The sequence below is a fragment of the Gouania willdenowi genome, chromosome 5 (genome assembly GCF_900634775.1).
Source record: "Gouania willdenowi chromosome 5, fGouWil2.1, whole genome shotgun sequence".
In the NCBI taxonomy this organism is placed as follows: Eukaryota; Metazoa; Chordata; class Actinopteri; order Blenniiformes; family Gobiesocidae; genus Gouania; species Gouania willdenowi.
Window position 1 is genome coordinate 15,946,788 of NC_041048.1, and position 23,972 is coordinate 15,970,759.

A 23,972-nucleotide genomic window follows, 5' to 3' on the forward strand; every position below is an offset into this window, starting at 1 on the left:
TGTTGTATACTTTATTATTTAATTTTTTGATTAATAAAGTTTACATGAATGTTGGTTTCTGGGTCATCCTATGACATTTGTGCACACGTTGAAAAACCACTTTGACAACTGCCTTAGTTTAAGCAATTTATTATTGCTTGTTTTATTCGTTCACGAGCATCTGTAGCAACTTGTTGGCTCAGCTGTTGTTGCTGAATACACACATAAATTAGAAAAATACACATATGCACAAAGAATGCAGATATACCTGTCATAAAGTACAAAGGTCTAACTTATAAATCTAATTCTACTCATTACAAGGTACAACATAATAACTAATACTTCACACGAGAAATGCTTGAAAACTAGTTTTCTGCTGCTTTAATGTAGTGTGAGAGTGGACGGAACACAGGTATCATTACAGTAGCCTAAGTCTTCACACAGAAGAGCAACAAAAACAGCTATCACAATTCAACAACATTAGTACACGAAAAGATGTGATCCCGCAAAAACAATGTGGTAAACAATTGCAACAAATAATAAGGCACTTTAACTTAAAATACGTTGCCTTGCTGCCTTAAAAGTGTTCTAAAAAAATATGCTGCACTGAACTACTTTATAGTTAATATTTTACAACCTGAATCATTTGTATCTGTTAGACTTTAGGCTTTAGACATAGAACCTCAGACCGAAACCTAACAAGATCTAATTTTGCCTTCCAAGAACTTAATTACATAATAAATAATAAGTTATTAGTTTCACAATATCTGTGACTTAATTTAAAGTCAACAGTGCTGTTAGCTTTTACTTACGTGACTAATTAAAAATAAGTACATTGTTAACAAATAAACTATGTTGTAGATATTTCACACATATTTAAAGATAATTCAGTGATTTACAAAAATATATGCTGAAATGTAGATTAATAAATATTTGTATTTTATATTTTTTTTTTTTTTTTTTGTCAAATATAATTGCTTGTACGACATACGAGTCATAGGTTATTATTCCATTGTTTCACTTGGCATCAGATTTGACACTAGTGGCACTTTAGTTGACATTTTTTTTTAACCCCTAATCGTTGTGTTTACCTGGAAAAATGATTCCCTTCATTGGCATTCCTTGTATTTTTCGTATTATCACAAAGGTGAAAGTAATAAACTTCATTCTTGTGTCAGCGCTTTCACAAAATAGTGAGTCTTTCAGTGTTAAGTCACAAGAAACAAACCTAGTCTTAAAAAGCTAATGAGTAGAATTTTGTGACACAATATAACATCTATATACAACAAATTGATGAATAAACACCAGATGATTCATAAACATTACACAAGGATTTCTTTACAGACCACAAGAAAAAGGGGAAAGAAACAGCAGTCGAGCTACATCATAGCGATCTTAAAGGGACTTGAACACAAAATAACAAGTTTTCCAAAGACCAACCAGCACAATAGGGATAGAGAAGATATGGTGGGGGGTATTTCTACAAACTGTGGGCTGGTTAGACAGCACAGACACAGTATCAGTGGTGCCAAGGTTACTGGCTATACTGCACATTAGCTTGAGGGTTAGCAACGGTGCTCTCATCCTCTTGCGTTTGATTGAAGTCTAATCTTCTTTTGTTTGCGGCAACAGTTCGAGAACCTCACCGTTGCACCGTGCCTGCTGCTGTTCTTGTCTGGCTGCACTGGGAACAGAAGTGGCAGATGCTTCTGTAGTCTGTGTGTCCTGAGCCTTTTCACTTAGACCAGCTTTTATACAGGCAGCAAAGCCGACGCTGCTGCCCGCTGCAGGAGCAGTAACAGGAGCAGTGCTGGGGTCACTGGGGTCGGCCGCCGCCCCTCCAGAATCCCCTGGTTCAGATGCTCGAAGTCGTTTCATGAGGGTGGTCACTCGAACAGCTTTCTGCATAGAGAAGTAAACTGTTAGATAAAGACAAAAGATAAAAATGGAATATAATTTGTTCGAGAAACACTAGTGCTTTAATGGGGCCTAAAAAAGAGACCCGACCCTGCCTGACAGAACATGGCCTGAACCCGTCTGACCCAAATGAAGCCGATGTCTCTTTCAGCCCGAACCCATTTCAGCTCGACACTATTCACATCTGAGCGCACTCATGCATAATAATCCAAGGCCAGTTTCTTACTACCAGCTTCATTTACTAGTCACTCGTTCTGCATACAAATCAATAAACAGGAAGAGATTCAAATTCTGATGTAGCTGGTTCTGATTTACAGTCATCATAAACAGGACTGAATCGTAACACAACCTAACCACTAGAGCCGACATGGGCTTTTCTGTGAACGATCGCATTTACAGACCTTGGAGTTGCTGTTAGCTTACCAATAACCAGGAAGAGATTTGTCACCTTTACAATAAGTGTTGACTAGGCCACTGGGAGTGAGGCCCAAGGCCAAGGCAGGCTGACTTGATAATACTGTATCATGTTTTTCTGCAGTCAGTGCCTTCTCCTCAGCCGTCTTTCTGAAACTGATTATGACAGTTCCTGATCTGTGGTTCACGGCTCAACTAGTCTGGGACACTCTGATGTTCTATCTCTCTATCCTGTTCTGTTGGTCCTTCTGTCCACTAACCCCAACCAGTCGACGCAGATGGCTGCCACCTCTGAACCTGGGTCTGCTGGAGATTTCTTCCTGATAAAAGGGAGTTGTTTCTTCCCACTGTCGCTAAATGCTTGTTCATGTGGATCTTGTTGGGTTTTTTCTTTATTATTATGAATTTAAAATTTTGAGACGCATTGAGATGACTTTGTTGTAATTTGCACAATACAAATTAATTGAATTGAATTGACTATAAACATATCAAGCAGCTTCATGTGCCGCGACACGCTATGTATCAGTTTAATTCTGCGGTAAAGCATGTGGTAACAGTGCTGTAACACACACAGCTCAGCAACCTGCTCACTATGTGACAGCACACAGCTCCACAATGAGTCAGCATCCATTTGTGTGTCTTTCACACACTAATCGAAACACGTCACCTGTCTGTTCATTTAAAGCGCAGCGAAATTAAGCAGCTCTTATCAGCACTGTAAACACTTGGTGTTATGATTTTGTCGCAAAGGTTACACGCATTGCATTATGGGATGATGAGTTCCGTAGTTGGACACTGCAAAGTGACTTCCCAAACACATTTTGGTGTTTGAAATAGCAGGTGTTTATTTTTGGGTTTGACACGGTAATATCCGAATATGGCCAAAATTGAATGAGGTGATATCACGGGGATTACTAGGAACAAACCTGAACTTGAAATGCAGCAAGAAATTACTGTCCATAATTGCCTAGCAAAGAAACACGATAAATTACGGCAAGAATGAAGTAAAAACACTTCTATACATCCATCTACGGGACTCCACATCCCACAATCCCATGTGCAAAACCTTCCCGACAATGTCAATAAAATGAGTGTTTACCCGGGAGATCGAAACAAACTTTAGAGCGGCAATTTTAACTTTTTACAAGTTTTTTTGTGCAAATTATCTTGGTTTTATTGAAAACACAATCTAAAAATCCTATAATAAAGTTCGTAATCGATAATCCGCCAACAAAGGACATAAATGTCACATCGTTCAAATATATGATCATGTCGAAAACATAAATGTAGTTTATATATGAGCAATTCACATGCTACAACGTAATATATTAATTTGTGGGTGCCAGGGTGATTATGATTATCAATCACATACTAAAAATTATATGTAGATTTCATGTGTATCTATGTATTAAATAATGTAACAAAATATACACATAGATGACATGTACGAGAGGCACCACCTTCCACTTGGCTTTGGCAAAGTTCTTTTCAATTTGAGCACAAACTCCATCCTTGATGTTCTTGTCCGAGGCTGCGTTTCCAGAAATCCTGACAGACGGAATAAAAAAAACCCAAAATGATTCCTCATGAGTAAGGAACAGAACAAGTGGGTGTGAATGTAACATAATGTTCTATCTACCATTCATGGGCGATGGCTTCCTGTGCAGTCAAGCGCTGATCTTGGTCAACCTCAATCAATGATGCCACCAAGGTTTTTGCTGCATACAAATAAAAAATACAGATCAGAAATCTAATACTTTAGGCTTTTGAAACATCACACACTCATATTTTTCAAATAAAGTGCTCATCAGAAAAAGCTATAATCTATTACCGGAATCAGAAATATCATCCCAGTATGGAGAATCAAATTCATAGTCTCCGGACAGAATCTTGAGGAAGAGGTTTTTATCTTGATCTGAGTCATTCTCATCACCATCGTTGTAGAAAGGAGGATTTCCAGACAAACTGAAGCGTAAGAACAAGATTATATTCTAGAAATGTATTTTACATCAGTTTAATACACATTTGAATTTATATCATGCTGTAAGGACTCACAGTATGTACATAATGACACCAATGGCCCAGCAGTCCACAGGTCGACCATATCTCTGCCTTGCAACCACTTCAGGAGCTACAAAAAAGACACACACATATTTTGTTCTGTTTTCTGATTAAATGAAATTGTTTTAAATAAATTGACTTTTTTTATCATTAATAAAAAAAATACCACCATACCCACCAAGATATTCAGGAGTTCCACATGGATCTTTAATGAGTCCATTCTCCAGTTTTGCCAGCTGGAAGTCACTGATGACGATTTTGGAGTGCTTCAAACGGTTGAAATACACCAAGTTCTCCAACTGTGAAAGGCGAGTGATTGTAATTATCATGCCTGAAGGAGAGAGAGACGCTGCAGTATTTCACTAGGTGTCAGCATTGTAACTAGCCTTCAGATTTCTGTGGACGATTTTCTGAGAGTGCAGGTAAGCCACAGCTTCCAGCACCTGCCTCATAACGTTACTGGTGTCCCTCTCTGAATAATAACCCTGATCCAAGATCCAGTCAAAGACTTCTCTGCCTGTGGCCCTGAAACAAGACAAGAAAACATTTAGATAATTCACTTAATTGCATAGATATAAATCATAAGTGGGAATAAAATGATTAAAATTATCTACATATATATATATATATATATATATATATATATATACAAAGAAAGAAATTAATCTTAGGATGTGAGGATGTAAAGTGTGCATTAGTCTGCACACCAATCTGCTATGCCTCATTTGTACTCACAGCTCCAGGAAAATGAAGTATTCCTTCTTGGTTTCAAAAGCATCGACTAGCTGAAGGACGTTATGATGCTTAACCCTTTAAATAACAAAGAGAACAAGAGAAGTGGAGAAACAGCAACGACAATGTGAAAAATGTGATAAAAGGAGTATTCATAGCGCTAAAGTAGCACAGAGCAGCAGTATATACATTTCTTGCAATAAAGGGAAAATCGTCAGTTACATCAGAGATCATTTTTTTTGATATTTGCTTTTTCAAAATCATGCCAGCGCATTGCTACCCTCCAACATACGGGTGCTGTCTGCAATCCTGTTCAGAAACACTTTTTGTTATTCTGGGTGAAATAGGGTGAAATCGTCCTTCCATCCTAAATGCTCTCTTTTTCTCTACTGCGTATGACTGAGAGGGAGATTTGAAATAATGTTATTGTTTATTGAATGTTTCTACTGCTGATTGTATAAAATGCGCTATACAAATACATTTGCCCTGCCTTGCCATCCTTAAAGCAGTCAATAAATAATGTATCTAAAAAATGAAAAAAAAATAAGTCAGACATCTGTAGCAGCTCCAATCCTGTAAAAACACTGACCAATCCGTGCCATTTGGTCTGAATGAAAACAACAAATCAGATGTCCTTGATCCCCCCCCCCCCCCCACCCCCACGTGCACATCATGTCTAAAAAGTGAGCAGAGATTGTTTCTTTTTTCTGATGGACAGGTAACCATTTGGTTTGCTTTGGGGGAGAATTTGTTATTTTTATGTCAGATGTGCATTCAAGCTTGTGGGGGCGTGGCTTTGGAAAGAACATATGGGAGAGGGTGGAGCTTAGAGGACATTTTGCTAGCTCCAATCATGCTAAATTTCCAAGACGGCATTGGGGTCAGACTAATTTTAGGTCTACAGCCAAATTTGATCTCCAATAGAAGAAACAGGAAAACTGTAATTTTTATAAAAGAAAAGTATAGTAATGAAAATGTTTGTATTCTGTTTTACCACCTACACATGTAAATGTGGAAGCGGATATAAATAACTTTTAATACATTTTTGATAGATTTCTGAGTCAGTTAAAAATACGTAAAACTGTAACGTATTGTGATTTTTCTAATGGTAAATATTTTCTTTTCTTTTTAATATACCTGTATATATATATAATATATATAATATATATATATATATTATATATATATATATATAATATATATGTATATATATTGCTTCTTGATACTGATATTGCAGCCTTGTGTATTGGCCGTTACCAATACTGATCCGATATCAGCATGAATCATACATACTTTTTAAAAAAAAATGTATTTAATCTTTTTTCTCTTTTTTCTTTAATAAAAAAAATAATAATTACTTATTTTGTCATGTGGAATGTTAGAAAAGGTTTGATCAAGTGATGTTACTCAGAGAACAATACTCAGCAACTGACCCAATTATTATTAACCAATTGGTTAAATACATTTTAACCTTCAATATAATATCTACAGTATTCTACAATTGAATAAATAAATAAATAAAAACCTGAAAATCCGGAAATTTGAATCCGATATTCGTTTTGAGGCAAATATCGGATCGATATCCGATATCCGATCAGGACACCTCTAATTTTTATTATCATTATTTATTTTTTTACCTGGAGCAAATAGAGATTTTTTTTTTCATGTGAATTGCATTACAAATAAAATGTATTAAATATTATCATTATTATTATTAGTAGTAGTAGTATTAGTAGCCTTTGTGAGAAAATCTGGATGCTCGGGCAGTTTATTCTCATCTTGTAATCCTCTTTCATTATCAGCCTGTTAAATGGTTGCTTTAGTGTTCACCTTTTTCATTTGTTAACAGTTAAAAGCTTTGCACAATATTTTAGCTTTTAACCTTCTTTACATAATTAATTATAGTTGTGATATTTTAGTGTTGTGGAAATACTTACATGTTAAGAATCATGATCTCATTCTTTGCAGCTTTCCTCACTTTTCTTCCATCCTTTTTGTGGAACTTTTTACATGTGTACATTTTCATTGTGTTCCTGTCTTTTGCCCGAAATATCTCACAAAACTCCTCCCTGTGGACAAAAAAAAAAAAAAAAAAAATGTTTTCAAAATGTGTTCAACATTTGCAATATCAAATCAAAATACTCACGATTTAACAATCTGTCCAAGGTCATATTTGTCCGTCACTTCCGAGGGACTATTGTAATCCTTCTTCTCTCCGAGTGTCAGACAACCAAATGGCATGGCAGGCAGCTCGTGGCCAAGCCAGGAAATAACCTCTCACAACAACCTGAGAACAAATGGAATCATAAGATAGAATTATTCTCCACTAAGAGTTTCATAGGGACATTATGCTTAAAAATCTCAATCAGTAAACATTATATCAATAAAAGTGCTTGGAGAGCTGCAGTTCACACACAATGAATACAGTAAATCATTGCACACACTATATTCTTCCAAGGATCAGCCAGTGTAATTGAGCTTGTGGGAGCAAATTATTTCAAATCCCCATAAGAGGAAAAACTATATGAAAAAGAGTAAATCTCCTCAGTGAACTTAAGTAAGCCTTTTTCCTCCCACAGCTAGTTTATCATGTACTGCAGCTGCTTCATGCATTTGTCTGTTCACTACTATTACAGTAAGAGGAAATTACATTCATGATCCCTCTTTGCCCCATAGGATGGACAAAAACATGCATTTTTAATGTTAACAATATATAGAAGTGATTAATCCCCCATTTATTTTACTAGTAAACAAGCTGTTTTATGTAATTATTATTATTATTTTTTATTACAATGGATACAGCAGACGCTATATTGATGCATCATTTAGCCCAAGAGATTTATTATTTGGATGGTTTGAAATGCTTAATAAGGGGTTGTCTATTAATGGAGAACACAGTGTTCTTTTAGAGTTTGTAATGCAAGACATTACCTCAACACCTTTTTATTTAATTAAATCAATTTGAATGGGTAAGACGTTTTGCCCTAGTTTCAGTATGTGTGCTTAACAAAATTAATTAAAATGATACAATTTCAATCATCTTTGACTTCCTTTGCTACAAAGGGATTCAAAGAAATAAAAGATACACATATTTAGTTAAACATTGTAACTTGAAATGTTTTTTTAGGGATCACATGATGTTGGAACTACCAGAATATCAGTAAGCCTGTATGGCTACATCAGCATTGCCTAAGCATGTGTTCAAATTGAATAGGTGACCATTTTAACTGGTGATCACTGCTTCAATGGTTGATGGTAAAAAATAAAAAATAAAAGCTGAATGCAGAAATAAGCTCTTAGTTGGCTATATGCTGTATTAAAACACCTTAAAATAAAGGTGAAATCATAGGTTTTTATCATTTTAGATGAATATGCCTTGCATGGTATTTCAAACATAAAGTAAACAATTGTAAAAAATACAAAGGTAAACAGATGCAAAGCTGAATGCAAATTTAAATGCTGACCCACTTACTCTGAAACACTCAAACTGCAATCTGAGCTTTTAATATGATGTCACTGTATTTGTAGATCTTCTGAATTACTGTTATTTCAACATTTCAATTACGTGTATGTGTGAACAGAGGTATGTTATGCAAGTTTTTAGCATGAGTCACGAGTTACACCAAAAAAAAAAAAAAAACAATAAAGAAAAGCATGCAGGCCACCTGGTACTCTTGTAAATGCTACACTGAGTGCAGTTGGTGTTTTCTTTGGAGCAGCCTAAGGGATCAAGAGGCTTTTATTACTTACTAATTATTCTTCAGGTCCATTCTAGATAATATATTTTACACTTGGCTGGTTTTTATTAGATATACACGAGTAAAGAACAGATTGCCACAGGTCGAGCTGAGTGAAAGTAGAGCTTATTAGAGTGACAGGGGAAAAAACACGCATATTTCATTAGTGAGTGTATATTCGGCATTAAACAATGTGCAAACAAAGTTGGAGGAAAACCAGAATTTGGTGTCATGTAAAGAGCAGGTCTGTTAATATAAACAGGAATTTATCAAAAATATTTCATATGTATTTCTTAAAACCAGGTCTGTTGACTAGTAAATGTATAACATCTCTATTGATTTCCTAAAATAAGATAATTGTAATTAAGAATAATTAAGAATAGAAGAGAATATAACTTTATTTTTCATTGCAACAAGTACAAACAAGGTGCAAAAAGCCCTTCAGTCAGTGTAAACAAGAACTTTAAATAGAATAATAATGTTTAAATAACATATAAGTTAAATTATTAGCTGATGGGTTCTCTAGATATCCACTTTAGGCTGCAGATAACTTTAGTCATGCCCCAGAGGATGTTATTGATGTTAAACAGGCTGCTCTGCAAAAACATCCTATTATGTCCTCTCAATTTTCTAAATCATATTGTTACCAGTACAATCACATTTTTAAAATCCCTCAAGATGTATGGGATATCATCGTAGGCCTAAATATAATCCCACAAATGTATTTAGTTGTAAAAGAACTGTTGTAATGATAAACCATTTCCTAAAAAGATTTATGTTGTATTTGAACTTTTTCTGTTATTATTTTTAAATTACACAGAGTTGTAAGTTAAGATTAGATGCAAGCTTGTATACATCCTCCTAGTATTTTAAACACTGTATTAGAACTGGGCAAAAAATCGATTTAATCGATTTATCAAATTTTTATTTTGCAAATTTGAGTTTTTTTTAAAAAAAAAAAGGATTTTTTTTTTTTAATTTTTATTTAAATTAAGTTTGTTTTTTTATTTTTATTTTTTACTTTTTTGAGTACCACCCTTGTGGGTTACTGTAGTGCAATGTGAGCCAGCCCCCTTTTTGTGTTTGCCCTTTGAGTAGCTATATGTGGGCATGTTTGATTTTTTTTATTCGCACTATGCTGAGATGCTAAGGGAAGAGTTTATAATGTTTTTAATTGTAATGTTATATGTTATAAAATATGTAGTTATCTGATTTTTTAATCAGAAAATTTAAGCTACTGTGAAGTTGCTGTTGCACTTTCCCTCAAACCTGGGCTAAAGCTTGAAATTGTTGAATGACAGAGGCTTGTTTACTTTTTATTTTGGGATTGTTCAATACATTTTGACTCTTAAAGACAATCATAGCAATAAAGTTGCACTTTTGACAATATATCTGATGGATATTGGGAAAAAAAATCAAATCGAAACTCAAATTTTTCTGTAACAAATCAGATTTTTTTTTTTAAGGCAAAATCACCCAGCCCTACATTATATTGTACTTTAAAATGACCTTTCATGCTAAAGGTACATTTCTTGAGATAACTACTTTCACTGGTTTTACAGACAAAGGAAAATCAGCAGTTTTCTGTTTTTTTTTTTTTTTTTTTTTAATAACTTGTGTAATAATCCCACCTCAACTTAAGTCCAAACTTTTCTTACACGTCATAATTCTAATGGTGGTTAATGACTCAATATGTCAAAACACCAGAACAAAAGTGTAAATAATTAGGTTTTTGCCCTTTGAAGTTACAAAATGGATTTTTTTTTTTTGTCTTTCGAGATCTTGTGATGCTATTTTGGATTTGGACAGTTGACCGACACCATGTGAGACTGTGGCAGCTGACCAGAGCCATGGATTTGGCCACCACTAAGCTTCACAGAGCTGTTTGGTGGAAGGAGGCAGATGGTAGTGATGATGTTTCAGCCAAATCCTACACCATTAAAACTAGACCTACTTTTTTTTTTTTTTTTTAAGAAGTTAAAACCCATTTTTCTTTGCTTTGAATCCAACTGCATGATATGAGAGTGAACACACACTCTATGTATTCTCCCTGAGAGGTTCCTTGATGACGACAACTGCTCTTGCTGCTGCTGAGCATCAAGCCGACCATTCATCTCTTCTCCCAGGCATTGCTGGCTCATCTCGCCAGTTTCTTCTGATGTTGTTTAGTTGCCATGGTTTCCAAGTGCTACAGTGTGCATCATAGTGCTGCCGTCTGTGCAGAACGGCTCTCTGCATCCTCAGCAACATTAGTGTCGACAAAACGTCATCACTTATGACGGAAACTATAACCAATAAAAAAATGTTTTGTTTGTTTTTTCTTCAGGTTCGCAAACAACAATCCATCAAATGTAATAAACAAATACAAAAATACACCACAGCAATGCTTTGGACCATGTAATATGATGACGTAATTGCATGTGCCCCAGTTATGACAACTACTTTAACTTAATTAACTGTGGTTGAATGCCCAGTGGAATATATACTGTACCATGGCACAAGTAGCTCCTTTAATTCAACGTAAAGCCTGTCTTATAAACAAAGCTCGATGCTTGATTAAAATGTGCTTTTATATAGATTGCATTTCACCCTTTCATTAAGGCAGAATATGAAACAAAAGGGTGTTTTTTTGTATAGGTTGTTAATTCACATGAAGCTTTATCGCCTCTAAACACAGCGGCATCTTATTCAAATTGCATTTAGCATTTTGGGTCCAATTAACAAACTTTTGTTCAGGATTCACACGAGCATTATAGCAATATAAAAAGTGTTGTTATAAGTTGTGCACAAGTTATTTGGAAGGAAAAAATAATAATAATAATAATCTGTTGGCATTAAAAAAAAAAAAATCATTAAATACATATATGCACAAGACAAACACCACATTCTCCACTCATTCTGTCATTCTGGTGCAGTGATGAAGTGAAGATTGATGAAGTTGCCAAAAGTAAATGGTGGATTCATTGCAATCACGGGAACAGGAACAGGCAGCCTGCGTGTGAAACGATGACAAATGCTGACAGGAGGCAGGGACACTGGGAGACTGTTGGAATGTGAAGTGCTGCAGTCTGTGCATGAGGAGGACTCACGTGAATATTACACACAGAGCAGTTACAGCACATCTAAATGCACTGATGATGAAGTACAAAAAAAAACAAACTACAAATTATAATTATCAGGGGAAGTAGCAGCCTTCATAATGAGGATCATAAACATAAACACATGAGACATAAATAAAAGGATGTCATTAGTTTCTAGTAAATCAGACACTTTTAAAATGTAATGTACTTTAACAATGCGCCAACAACAATTGTGTTCAAAAGAATAACTTTGACAAACACTGTATCTAACCCGTCAAACATTGATTCCTGAACACTTCATAAGTTGCTACAGACTATGTAGGCAGTGGCAACAGTGAATTCACAGCACAGAAATACAAAAAAAAAACGCTCACTCACCGTCAATGAAACAAACTGGAAACCAGTGACTAAACACTGTCCTGTTACTGGGATGTCTTCTTCTTGTTGCACTTTGACTTTTCCCTGCGCGTGTACACGGGTGTCACTCACGGACAGCGTGTTTTCAGGAGATGAAGACGCTCAGCAAGTCCGACGTTCACGAGGGCATGAGGCTACAGGAGCGCGTGCTGGTTGGCGGTGATGCAAGAGGGGAGGGGGGAGTGCGCGCGCGCGCGACCGTGTGCGTGTGTTTGCAGTTGTACCATCACTGCGTTGGATTACGCAGGTAAAACTGCATCAAAAAACGCTGTGCTGTGGTTTAGGAAGACTGGGGGAAAAGTGCATTGACCTCAGCCACTGAAATATGAAGAGTTACAGAAAGCAGGGTTTTGGTAGAAAGGCTCTATTTTCACGTTTGTTTTGTCTTTCCTAAAGGGAGGCCTAATGCTGCTAAAAAACATAAATAACAGACAAGAGGTTGAGAAATATGGAGGTCCAAAAGAGTCATAAATAAATAAATAAATAAATAAATAAAAACAACATTATGAAATAAATAACATTTTGATAAATAACAGACACATATATAATATGGCCATTAAATTGTTAATAAATAAACGCCTTTTTATTTCATAATGTCGTTTTTCACAAACGCCTTTTTATTTCATAATGTCGTTTCTCACAATGGCCTTTTTATTTCATAATGTCGTTTTTCACAATGGCCTTTTTATTTCATAATGTTGTTTTTCACAATGGCCTTTTTATTTCATAATGTCGTTTTTCATAATGGCCTTTTTATTTCATAATGTTGTTTTTCACAATGGCCTTTTTATTTCATAATGTCGTTTTTCATAATGGCCTTTTTATTTCATAATGTTGTTTTTCACAATGGCCTTTTTATTTCATAATGTCGTTTTTCACAAACGCCTTTTTATTTCATAACGTCGTTTTTCACAATGGCCTTTTTATTTCATAATGTCGTTTTTCACAAACGCCTTTTTATTCATAATGTCGTTTCTCACAATGGCCTTTTTATTTCATAATGTCGTTTTTCACAATGGCCTTTTTATTTCATAATGTTGTTTTTCACAATGGCCTTTTTATTTCATAATGTCGTTTTTCACAAACGCCTTTTTATTTCATAATGTCGTTTTTCAGCAGAATGACTTTGGTCTGTATGTTTAAGAATAATAAAACGTATTTCATAATAATATTACCTTATTTAAAAATGTAATGGCCATATTATATATTTGTCTGTTATTTATCAACTAGTTTACTAGTGCCACATAGTATTATACTAGTTTACTACTGAGGCCAAAAACACTCCTGCTAGTTTAACTAGTGGACATTGAGGCGCTACTAGTTTACTTGTAAACTGTAGGGTGTTACTAGTAAACTAGTAAAGTAAAAACTGTTCTCACTAGTGTGACTAGTTAACATTTGAGCATTTACTAGTTAAGTAGTAAACATTTCTGAGCCTCACTAGTTAACTAGTATGGTTTGAAATACTCCAACTACTGTGACTAGGTAACACAGTTTCTCTTACAAGTTACCAAGAACACTAACACAATTCTTCACTAGTATAACTAGTTAACATTATGAGTTTAACTAGTAATCATTTATGTCTTACTAGTTAACTAGTAAGATGAAGACAGATATCAACTGGTTTACTTGTTTAAATCCTTTGAACCAACTTGCTGACTAGTGTGCAATATGTAAATGAGGTGGGTGGGGTTATAACAAAATCCTGGGTCCTGATTTGATGTTATTTTTGATTCTTATTTTGAGAGCCTATTGGAAGCCTCAATCTTCACTTATTCCCCACCTCTCATTATCATTTTGTGCAACAAGTGTTACTAGTGACATTTTAGATCTAACTAGTCTACTAGTAAAACATCTAAGTCTCACTAGTTGACTAGTATGACTAATATCCTAACTAGTTAACTAGTAAGGTTAAAAATAGTCAAACTAGTTTAACTAGTGGACTTCTTGGCTCTAACTAGTTAACTAGTAAACACAAAATACATGTTACTAGTTAACTAGTGGATATTTAGCACCTTACTAGTTAACATGTCCTCTCTACTAGTTTACTAGTACATGTTTCAGTGTTCTACTAGTAAACTAGTGCAGTCAAAGACCTCACTAGTACAGGAAACTGAGCTTTGATATGAAATATATCTAATATCTGCTCAATCGGCTTTCCAAATAAGGAGCTCCTTTCATAAGGTTACTAGTCACAGTACTGCCAAACTTGAACCATCATTTGAATTACCATAAAGTTTAGCTCCAGAAGCCATGTCACTCCCCAATATACTCATAGAGCAGTGTTCATTTTTTTGACAACGGATTTTCATCATATTTTTAGTGAGCTACATTTGTTTAAAGTCCGTGTAAAGCAGAAATAAATGTGTGTTGTGAATTTGTCACACCACAGAAACATGTATCATTGACCACTGAGCCAAATTTGAAAGATGAAATAAATTGCTTTAGGTGGAACAACAAGTTCTCTGCTCTTAAATGCTGGGGGCGTGTCATTTAGAAGCGCTGGAACCACGCCCACGCGTGGGAAGGCCACCGCCTCAATGTGTTAACCCTCACCCTATGGGAGAAAGCAGTGTGAAAGACCAAAAAACTTAGGAAAAGTCCCAAAATGTCGGGCCAGAAACGGTGTCAGCAGTCCGAATATGTGCATTCTTCCAGTAGAGTCAGAACTACGCCCGCTAGAGGCAAAAAACAAAAAATGTGGAAAATGTGGCACCAGCGGACGCGTTTTATTACCGAGTCTGAATATGTGGTTTATTTTTGGATTGTTTGGTGTACAGCAGGGTTCAGCAGCAGGGTTGGGTTTATGTTAATGATGCCACCGTTATGTAATTTCTGACCTGCCCATTAAATCCTGAACACAGAAATTTGAAAGTTTGTGAAGCTTATCTCCACAATGAAATTATAAATGGTTGAATGGCTTTGTACATGTTTTAAGGAATACATTTATGACCTTTTTAATGTGTCTAGAAAAAATGTCAGAATTTGCTTTACACAGTCAATATCACTATAATATGACGATATATTTATGAGACTATGACATTTAGCAAAAAATATGTTTATGAAAACTATGTAAAAATATATGGATATTTTTCTTAACTGCATTACATGGGATGAAATCCAATCAGAAGCCATGTGGTCTTACCATCAAATCTGTCTTTGTGTATTTACAAACTTTAGTACCGTCCCATATCAGGTTGACAAATAGCAATTGAATCTTTTTTTAAAAAAAAAAAAAAAAAACTCTAATGCTGTATATAAAATATTAATGTAATTTAGTTGACTAAAACCAAACTATAACTGAAATAGTTCGGAGGACTACATTTTGACTAGACCTAAATGAAAATGTGCTGTCAAAATTAACTCAATTTCTCTCCGCTCATGAACAAATTCCAGATTTCTGTCACTATGAAATGCAAATTGTTTCCCAGAACTCTTTTTTTTTTTTTTACATAAATTCTGCTAATACATCTCAAATTACAATAACATTTTGACACAAATTCTAGGACTTCTGAAGTACGAGATCCTGAAGTTACTAATATCTGTGACTTCATGTTTTACACCTCAAATATTCCAAGTCAATTGTGGACATTTTTATAAGCAAAAGTGAGCACAGAAAATGTTGAAAATGCTCTTTTACCCCTTAAAAATCTGTTTTTCTGCTTTGACTCACTTGAGATTAAACTAGTTGTATGTTGGCCCCATAAGTAAAATGAGTATGACACCCCTGCCCGACAGGTATAAAGCTGCTCAACAATGAATAATGAAATTATATTACCATATATTCACACAGCAATAATTACAATTATATCATGACATTTATCATAAGAAGCGTATATATAATAAAATGTAATTTCAAAGTAAGATTGGCAACAGAATTATTTTCTTATATGCTTCATGTGACCTATAGGAACAACTAAAAGAATTCATTGATATTAGGGATTTTTAATTTCCGAGATGATATTGATATTGCAGCCTTGCGTATCGGCCGATACCGATATTGATCCGATATCAGCATTATCATACTTTTTTTTTTTAATAAAAAAAAAATGTGGAATGTTAGAAAACACTTGATTAAGTGACGTTACTCACACAGAGAACAATAGTCAGCAACAGTAGATATGACAAAAACTGACCCATTTATTATTAACCGTTGATTACATGAATTTTAACCTTCAACATAATAATATCTACGGTATTCTACAATTTAATAAAATAAATAAAATTGGGAAAAAAAAAAAAAAAATTCATTCAGGCTAATATCGGACCGATATCGGATTGAGACACCTCTAATTGATATTTCATATTAAATTCATATTGAAAAACATTCCATGCTTATTCGGAAACCGGCGTACCCAGTTACCCAACACATCCACAATGAGAAGATGCAAACTTCCAAGCTCACCCTGGAAATCCAACCCACTTATTCTTTCTATGAGGTTAAAGAGTTTAATTTGAGTAAAAGTCATTTGTATCACTGATGAGCAGCACAAAGAGGTGTAAAAAAATATTGTCAAAAAGAAGTTTAATTGTTACCATGCAAGTCAAGTCAGTGAAGCTCCTCCTACCTTCTAAAAACAAAGACATAATATTTGTCACAAATTATACATCATGAAGTTTACATCACACGGCTATTATATCAGTTGTATTTTTCTACAGCAGGACTCTCCAGTCCATCACATAATACGTAAAAGAGGTATCTGCGTCACAAAGCTCGCAGGCAGTACCTCACTGGGCTGCTCAGAAAAACTCAATGCTCATCCCCGTGTTACCATGGCTGCATCTACTTAATCCAACATTTGTAAGTCTGTGAATGGACTCACAGCTCTGAGGCTTTATGAGGCTTTATCATAACATGTTTGTGTCTTCGTCATCATCGAACATTCCTCACTTTTCCCCAAGAAGGACATGTTTTCTTTCTATAGTTATTATTATCACAGCTGGGCATTGTTTCCGATTCTGTCAGAAAATGGGTGTCTTTCAGAAAAGAAGGGTTTGTGACACCGAAAAACAGACATATTTTAAGTCCCGTACGTCAGTGAAAGATGATTCAAGTTATATTTCAACTTGGTTACCATAGAAACTATCACCAATAGTTAGTGCACCTGGGATAAACATTTTTGAAGGGTTGAATGCTTCTGTCTCAAGCGTCTAAGGGACATGAGAGATGCAGCAGATTGCAATAAAAAGCAGAATGTGATTGGAGACATGGGTTATTGACTGAAGGAGGTTACACAAGTTTAGGTTTATTTCACATGGCAGTAAATTATACATGTAGGCCTATTACTTTTCAAAAAAACCTCCCAGCTAAAATGCACACGCGTGCGAATCTGTACACACTGAATGAATAGTCCTGTGATGTTTTCTCATCATTCTTCATCTACAGCCATAATTGTTGTCATATACAAACAAAGATGATTTAATCATGGATACAGCAGGCTAAATCAGCTTCCCTTTGGAGGGCATCGTGCATGTAGTTCAGCCTTCCAGGGAGGTGTTCAAAGCAGAGGGACTAAACTTTTAATTAAAGAGGAGTATGGGGAATGTTTACTGTCCAAGGTCTGTGCATGCACACATAGAAATATGTGTACGTATAGGAACTGCACAAATGTTTACATGTAAACATTTGTGCAGAAAAGAATTTAACTCGGCAGTTGGTGCGAAGAACATGCGCACCAACAAACCGAGGCAGCCAGTTACAATTGGAGATTTTCTTCCTGTGGATTCTGACTAAATTAAATGTTAAAATTACTTCACAAGATCCAATACAAATACTCCACGTGCATGGGACTGTAGATTTCATTTTTAAAAGTATTTTAAAACGTTTTCACAGAGATATACAGTTATAAAATAATATGTAGAGCATATACAGTATTTGATTTCGTATCCCCATATGTGCAATTTTGCATTGCTGATTGTTTCATATTTACATGAAAATACACTATGTAATGTATGTGTACATGCCTTCTTTGTGCATCTTTTTACAGTTACCTACTCCATAGAAAAGCCATTTGACAAGCAAATTTAACAAAATATTACAAAAAGCCCAGATATTGAAAAACAGCAGCTAAAATTATACATTTTGTTTAAACAGGCCTAAGCCACATTTGTATATACCACCATTAATTTTACTTGTATGTAGAAAAACTGTTACAAACAAAATACTCATAAATCAAAATAAATATCCCTACACTTTTCATTGCAAAGTTACTTAAATATGAATTTGATATGTTTGCGTTTGTTGGACGTTAAGTAAACATGTTCTTTATGAATGCATCATGGAGATAGTTGGAGAAGTCATTTGGACATCGACTGTTTCTGTCTCCTAACTGGAAAACGTGACGCCGTGTCACAGATGATACACTCACACTTCACACAGAACATTTGGTCCTCTCTGGGGTTACCATGGTGACCACAACACAGTGAGAACAGATGTCCTCAACATTGATCAGCCCCTCAATAGTTGATGCATTTTAATTATTGTGTGTCAATGTGAACTGTCTGTTTATTTTTTTTTTTCTACATTGGAAACATTGCTTAGCACAGAGGACTGTGGGTAAAATGGATGAAACCAACGTTGACATGAACACGTCCATTAATGCTAATTTGCTTACATTTGACAAATTTTGCAGTTTTACACTTTTTGATTTCGGACATGTGTTTAGGACAAGGCAGCACAGATATAAAACAAGGTAGCTCACTTTAAAGATTTGACATTTTTCCTGTACTGTTCCTGCTCATGGTAGCCCAACTTATGAGTACTAAACTAAAGGTTTATAAAGCCTCCCTTTAGTTTCTAAAACACTTTCAAACACTTTTCTTTTCCTAACTGATGCTGATAAACATTGCCTTAATTTAAACGCATCTCTTGTTGTACTAACTCTGTTTATTTACATATTTATTTTTCTGCAGAAATTCACAAAAAAATGTCTATTTCCATTAAAAATGATACAGTACCTTAGACAGCCACAAAATGTATGGGCACCCCTATTTTTTCTACAAATTGCAATGAAATGCTTAATTCCAAACCAATCTGGATGAAAATCAATAGGGTAAATAAAAAACCAACCCGACATAACTGAGTAAAATATGATGAAATATGAACCCAGCTTTGATTTTTTGAATTTTTTGCCGATGAGAGATGGGGATTATTGGGTTTTTCCAGCTGATTCACAATCAGTATATTGATCCAGATCTCATCCAAAATATATGATATAATAATAATCTTCCATGGCCTAAGGTCTATCTTTGTTTCAAATTTAGTCAGAATCCGTACTTTTATGTAATCCTCCAAACGAAACAAACAAATAAACGCCTGTGAACGTATTACCGCCTTGGCGTAGGTCAGGGTCTGCAACCTGTGGCTCTGGAGCCTAATGTGGTTCTTTGACTCTTTTGCAATGGCTCCCTATTGCTTTAAAAAAAAACTAATGAAGTAGTTTTTTGTTTTTTTTTACAGAGGCTATTAATAATTATTGACAAATAAAATCAACATATAACAATTTGTTAACCTACAAATAAATCACATTGTGCAATGACTCAGCACCTTCCTACTTCACCATGTACAGATCATGAACTTTCCTGCACCTGTGGCTAACCTTATGTTTTAAATCCCTGGTAAGATAACTAAACTAACAAAATCACTATTCTGGAAGACAATAGAGATTTAAATTGTGTGGGAACAGATTCATTTAACCACCAATGTGAATGTTAAATATACATGCTTTATGTGTGGCAAGAAATGAGCAATTAGCATGTGTTGCCCAACATGATCATGTGTTATCAAATTCAAGTTACTTTTTGTAGCCTTTCAAATACATTAACTAAAAAAAACTCTTCTTTATATAACATTGTGTTCATGTAAACTGAGATGCGTAAAAATTTGAAGATGCAAGATACTGTTTTATTTCTTGATGTTAATTTATTTAATTTTATTTTAAACTGTTTTTAACTTTCCATTTACATGATCAATAAAAATCTAATCAAATTAAATCAAACATTATTCTATATAATTTTAACAGTATAGAATTTAATACACTGTATTGTCTTCATTGAGAAGGTATTTTTTTGGCTCCGGGAGGACTTTAATCCAGGTGAGATGAGGCAAAATGGCCCCTTTGAGAGTAAAGGTTGTAGACCCCTGGTGTAGGTAATCATAATAATAATAAAATCATAATACATTATATCAGATGTGAAATGTATTTGTCATAATTCTAAAATTCTTATAATATTGTACAATAACCAAGGAGTATTGTGTTTGGCGACTAAAGCTGAGTTCACGTTGACTTTCCAGGTCCAGGAGGGCCTAATCTGTGCATTAGTAATGCAGAGCACTATGATTAAGCATTATTTTATCCCTAACAAAATAAAAAAAACAGAGAAAATCAGGTTTGTATTTATATTACTCAACTTTTAAAACCATTTGTCTCACATAGTCCTAACATAGAACAGTATCAACTACTAAGAACTTTGTAATATACATTTTATTAAGTTATTGGATGTAAATGTTTCACTTAGAGGCAGGCAGTGAAATAACCTAGTAGTTATTGATAGGTTGGGAAATAGTTCATTGTTTGTCAATTGTTTGTGAATCAGCTGAATTATTTGAAGTGCAAATAGCATCAAAAGTCATTTTATTTGATGTAACAAAACATACAGAAAAACCACGAGTAGATCATAAAACATGCATAAGGCAGTTTGCTAATTTTCAACCATATCTCTGCCTTCCTACACACCACCAGCATCAAATCACGGTTGCCATAGCAACAGGCTCACATGCCACAATAGGGCTTTTGGAAGATAAATACACATCAGTATAACAGAAAATAACCCCAATGCACAAATTCTTTACATGGACTTATGTAAACTCCCCGATGGGATGGTAATGAGTGTTGTTTTAGCATTTAGCTTGTCTCATGCTGAACACACACAATCTAAAATACACACTGGACCATTTGTAGACAAGATGATTAGATATTTTCTCAATTAGAGAGCACACTGTAGACAGACTGCAGCATTTAGAGAATGAGTGCATCAGCTGATCACTGAGAGCCATCCCAGTAAGGCACTGCTTGTGCGTGAATGCATTGGAAATAAATGGGATTTCTGGATAGGAACTGATTTAATATTGCAGCAATATGTCAAACATCCGTTGCACACTTTATAACGTGAGATACTTAAGCGTTGAGTGGTCGGAAAGATGCTGGATGGACAATGTTTGCAGTTCCCTATGCGCTCCTTCTAGGTAAGCTGAAAACGCACTCTGTGCTTTAGTGGGTGGGATCCTAAAACAGGAGGAGCAATTATCAGCACATTGTTAGAATGACACAGCATAAAAAGTGCCTTTATGTCATAGACTGCATGGCCAAAGGGGTGTCTAAAGAAGCATGAGTTAATGCAGTGTAAAGGACAGAGTATGACATTGTGTGTCTCTCACATTTTACCTACAGTAACTGAGACAGACTATAGAAAATATTTTGAGGACTATTTTGTTCAGTGCAGGTCACACAATAATCAGTGTTTCTTTTTATGTACATAAAAATAAAACACTCACACTATCTATTGAAGCAAAACACACAAAAAAACTACTCAACACCTAATAGTAACTCTAACATCTGCATTGAGCTAATGAAAGACTTTATAATATATATTTATATTATATTTATTTTTTATATATATATTTATATTATATTTATTTTTTTAATACATTTTAGTAAAGTCATACAAAAATGTGTTTGATTGAATGTGACTATATATAAAAGCACAAAAAGAAGCAAAAAGGGCCGAAACATTGTGGGTTCTTTTTTGAGATTGTGGTAATGCTCTGTTGTCGAAGCTGGACCTCGACCCTATTGTGGTCCTAGGGCTAACCCAGTGTAAAGGGTTCAGGTTACCCCTGTTTTCATTTTGAGAGCTTAATCAATTTTTATTATTTGACATTTGCGGTGGATACATACACTACCAGTCAAAAGTTTTAGAACACCACACTTTTTCCAGTTTTTTTACTGAAATTATTCAGTTTATTGAGTCATTGCACTCTGAAATAAAAGCATTGAACAAATATGTAATTTGAGTTGGAAAAAGAAATGATAGAATCCATGAACAAAACTGTTCACCTGATGCTCATGAGGGTCTGGTACCACAGTGTGTTCCAACACTGCTTTTATGCAGACAGAGGAGGTTGGAAGTAACCAAGAGAAGTTAGAAACACCTGTAGGAATTAGTAGCACCAGCTTCCAAGGCTGATTCAACCTTCATTGCTGCAGAACAGCTTTAGATTGTGATTGATCCAATACCAACATTTATTCAACAGGATACAATGTTTTGATGCACATCAACAAAATGTTTAGTCCACTTTGAAATCAATCGTGTAGCGTTCAGAATCTTCCAGTGCAGGAAAGATTGTGTGAAACCTAAAACCTTACACAGCCACAACAAATGTTGAGTGTGACTTTGCTGGCTGAAGAAAACAATTGTCAGAACAATTTGTTATCGAGTAGAAAACAGGAAACAGGAGATTTTTTTTTTTTTTGTTTTTTGTTATCAGCCTCGAAAGTGTGAACCAGACTTTTCAGTCTAAAATATTCCCGGCTGTGACTTTATGAATGCATTGTTGCAGAATTTGATGGCATTTTGTCAACTCTTGTTTGTCTTTCCTTAAAATGAGAGCATTTTATCTGTCAATGCAACAGGAGTTTACCAGGACTTAACACTGCACAAACTAACTGTAGCAAAGAACTGCCACACTTTCTGATCTTGTTAGCTTGAATCTTTTTGCTTAGTTAGCGCATTCAACCTTTACCTTCCTATTTAAAAACAGTTGTAAATAACTGAATGTAGGTTCATGCAAGAGTGGAGAAAGAAGTACACTCCATTTAGCATCCATCCATCTTAAAAACCCGCTAATTCCCGTTTATCAGGGTCGCGGGGGTCTGCCGGTCTCATTGGGCGCTGGGCGGGGGGTACCCCCTGGACAGGGCGCCAGTCCATAGCAAGGCGACATAGAAGAGACAACCACTCACTCTCTCATTCACTCCTATGGGCAATTTAGAGACTCCAATCAACCTTACAGTCATGTTTTTGGATTGTGGGAGGAAGCCGGAATACCCGGAGAAAACATGCAAACTCCACACAGAAAGGACCCATGTGTCCACAACAGGGCTTGAACCCAGGACCTTCTTGCTGAAAGGCTGACGTGAAAACCACTAAGCCAGGAGGGTTGAAAGTAATTCACAATCATAATGTGATGGTGCCTACATCTATCTATCTATCTATCTATCTATCTATCTATCTATGTATGTGTTTGAGCTTGTTTGTGGAGCGAATATCTCCAGGACACGGTATGAGTTCGACCTGAAACTTAGTCAATGGCTTCCAAATACCACGAGTGTGTGCATCCTTTATTTTGGAGTAATTTGGTGTTGCAAAACGTTCAAAACGATACTAAATGAGTAAAATAAAACAAAAAAACTAAACAATATTTATACAAAAAGTACACCAAACAATACATTACAGAAAAATACACCAAACAACAACAAAATATGAAAATGACTCAAAATACACAAAACTAAATAATTATACAAAAAAATATACAAAATGACAAAAGAAATGCACAACACTACACCAAAAAATAATA

The 23,972-nt window shown here is 35.1% G+C and overlaps 1 protein-coding gene across 1 annotated transcript; it reads right to left on the bottom strand.

The window, feature by feature from the left end:
• Positions 1-113: 113 nt before the first annotated feature.
• LOC114463954 (caM kinase-like vesicle-associated protein) lies at positions 114-12,488 on the bottom strand. The gene is made up of 11 exons (XM_028447862.1): positions 12,299-12,488; positions 7,250-7,390; positions 7,041-7,172; positions 5,107-5,181; positions 4,758-4,896; positions 4,550-4,670; positions 4,366-4,441; positions 4,142-4,275; positions 3,950-4,028; positions 3,771-3,858; positions 114-1,881 (listed from the first exon to the last, which is right to left on the bottom strand). The coding sequence occupies exons 2-11, from the start codon at positions 7,342-7,344 to the stop codon at positions 1,585-1,587; spliced, it is 1,236 nt and encodes a 411-aa protein (XP_028303663.1). The 5' UTR covers positions 7,345-7,390; positions 12,299-12,488; the 3' UTR covers positions 114-1,584.
• Between the last annotated feature and the right edge of the window lie 11,484 nt (positions 12,489-23,972).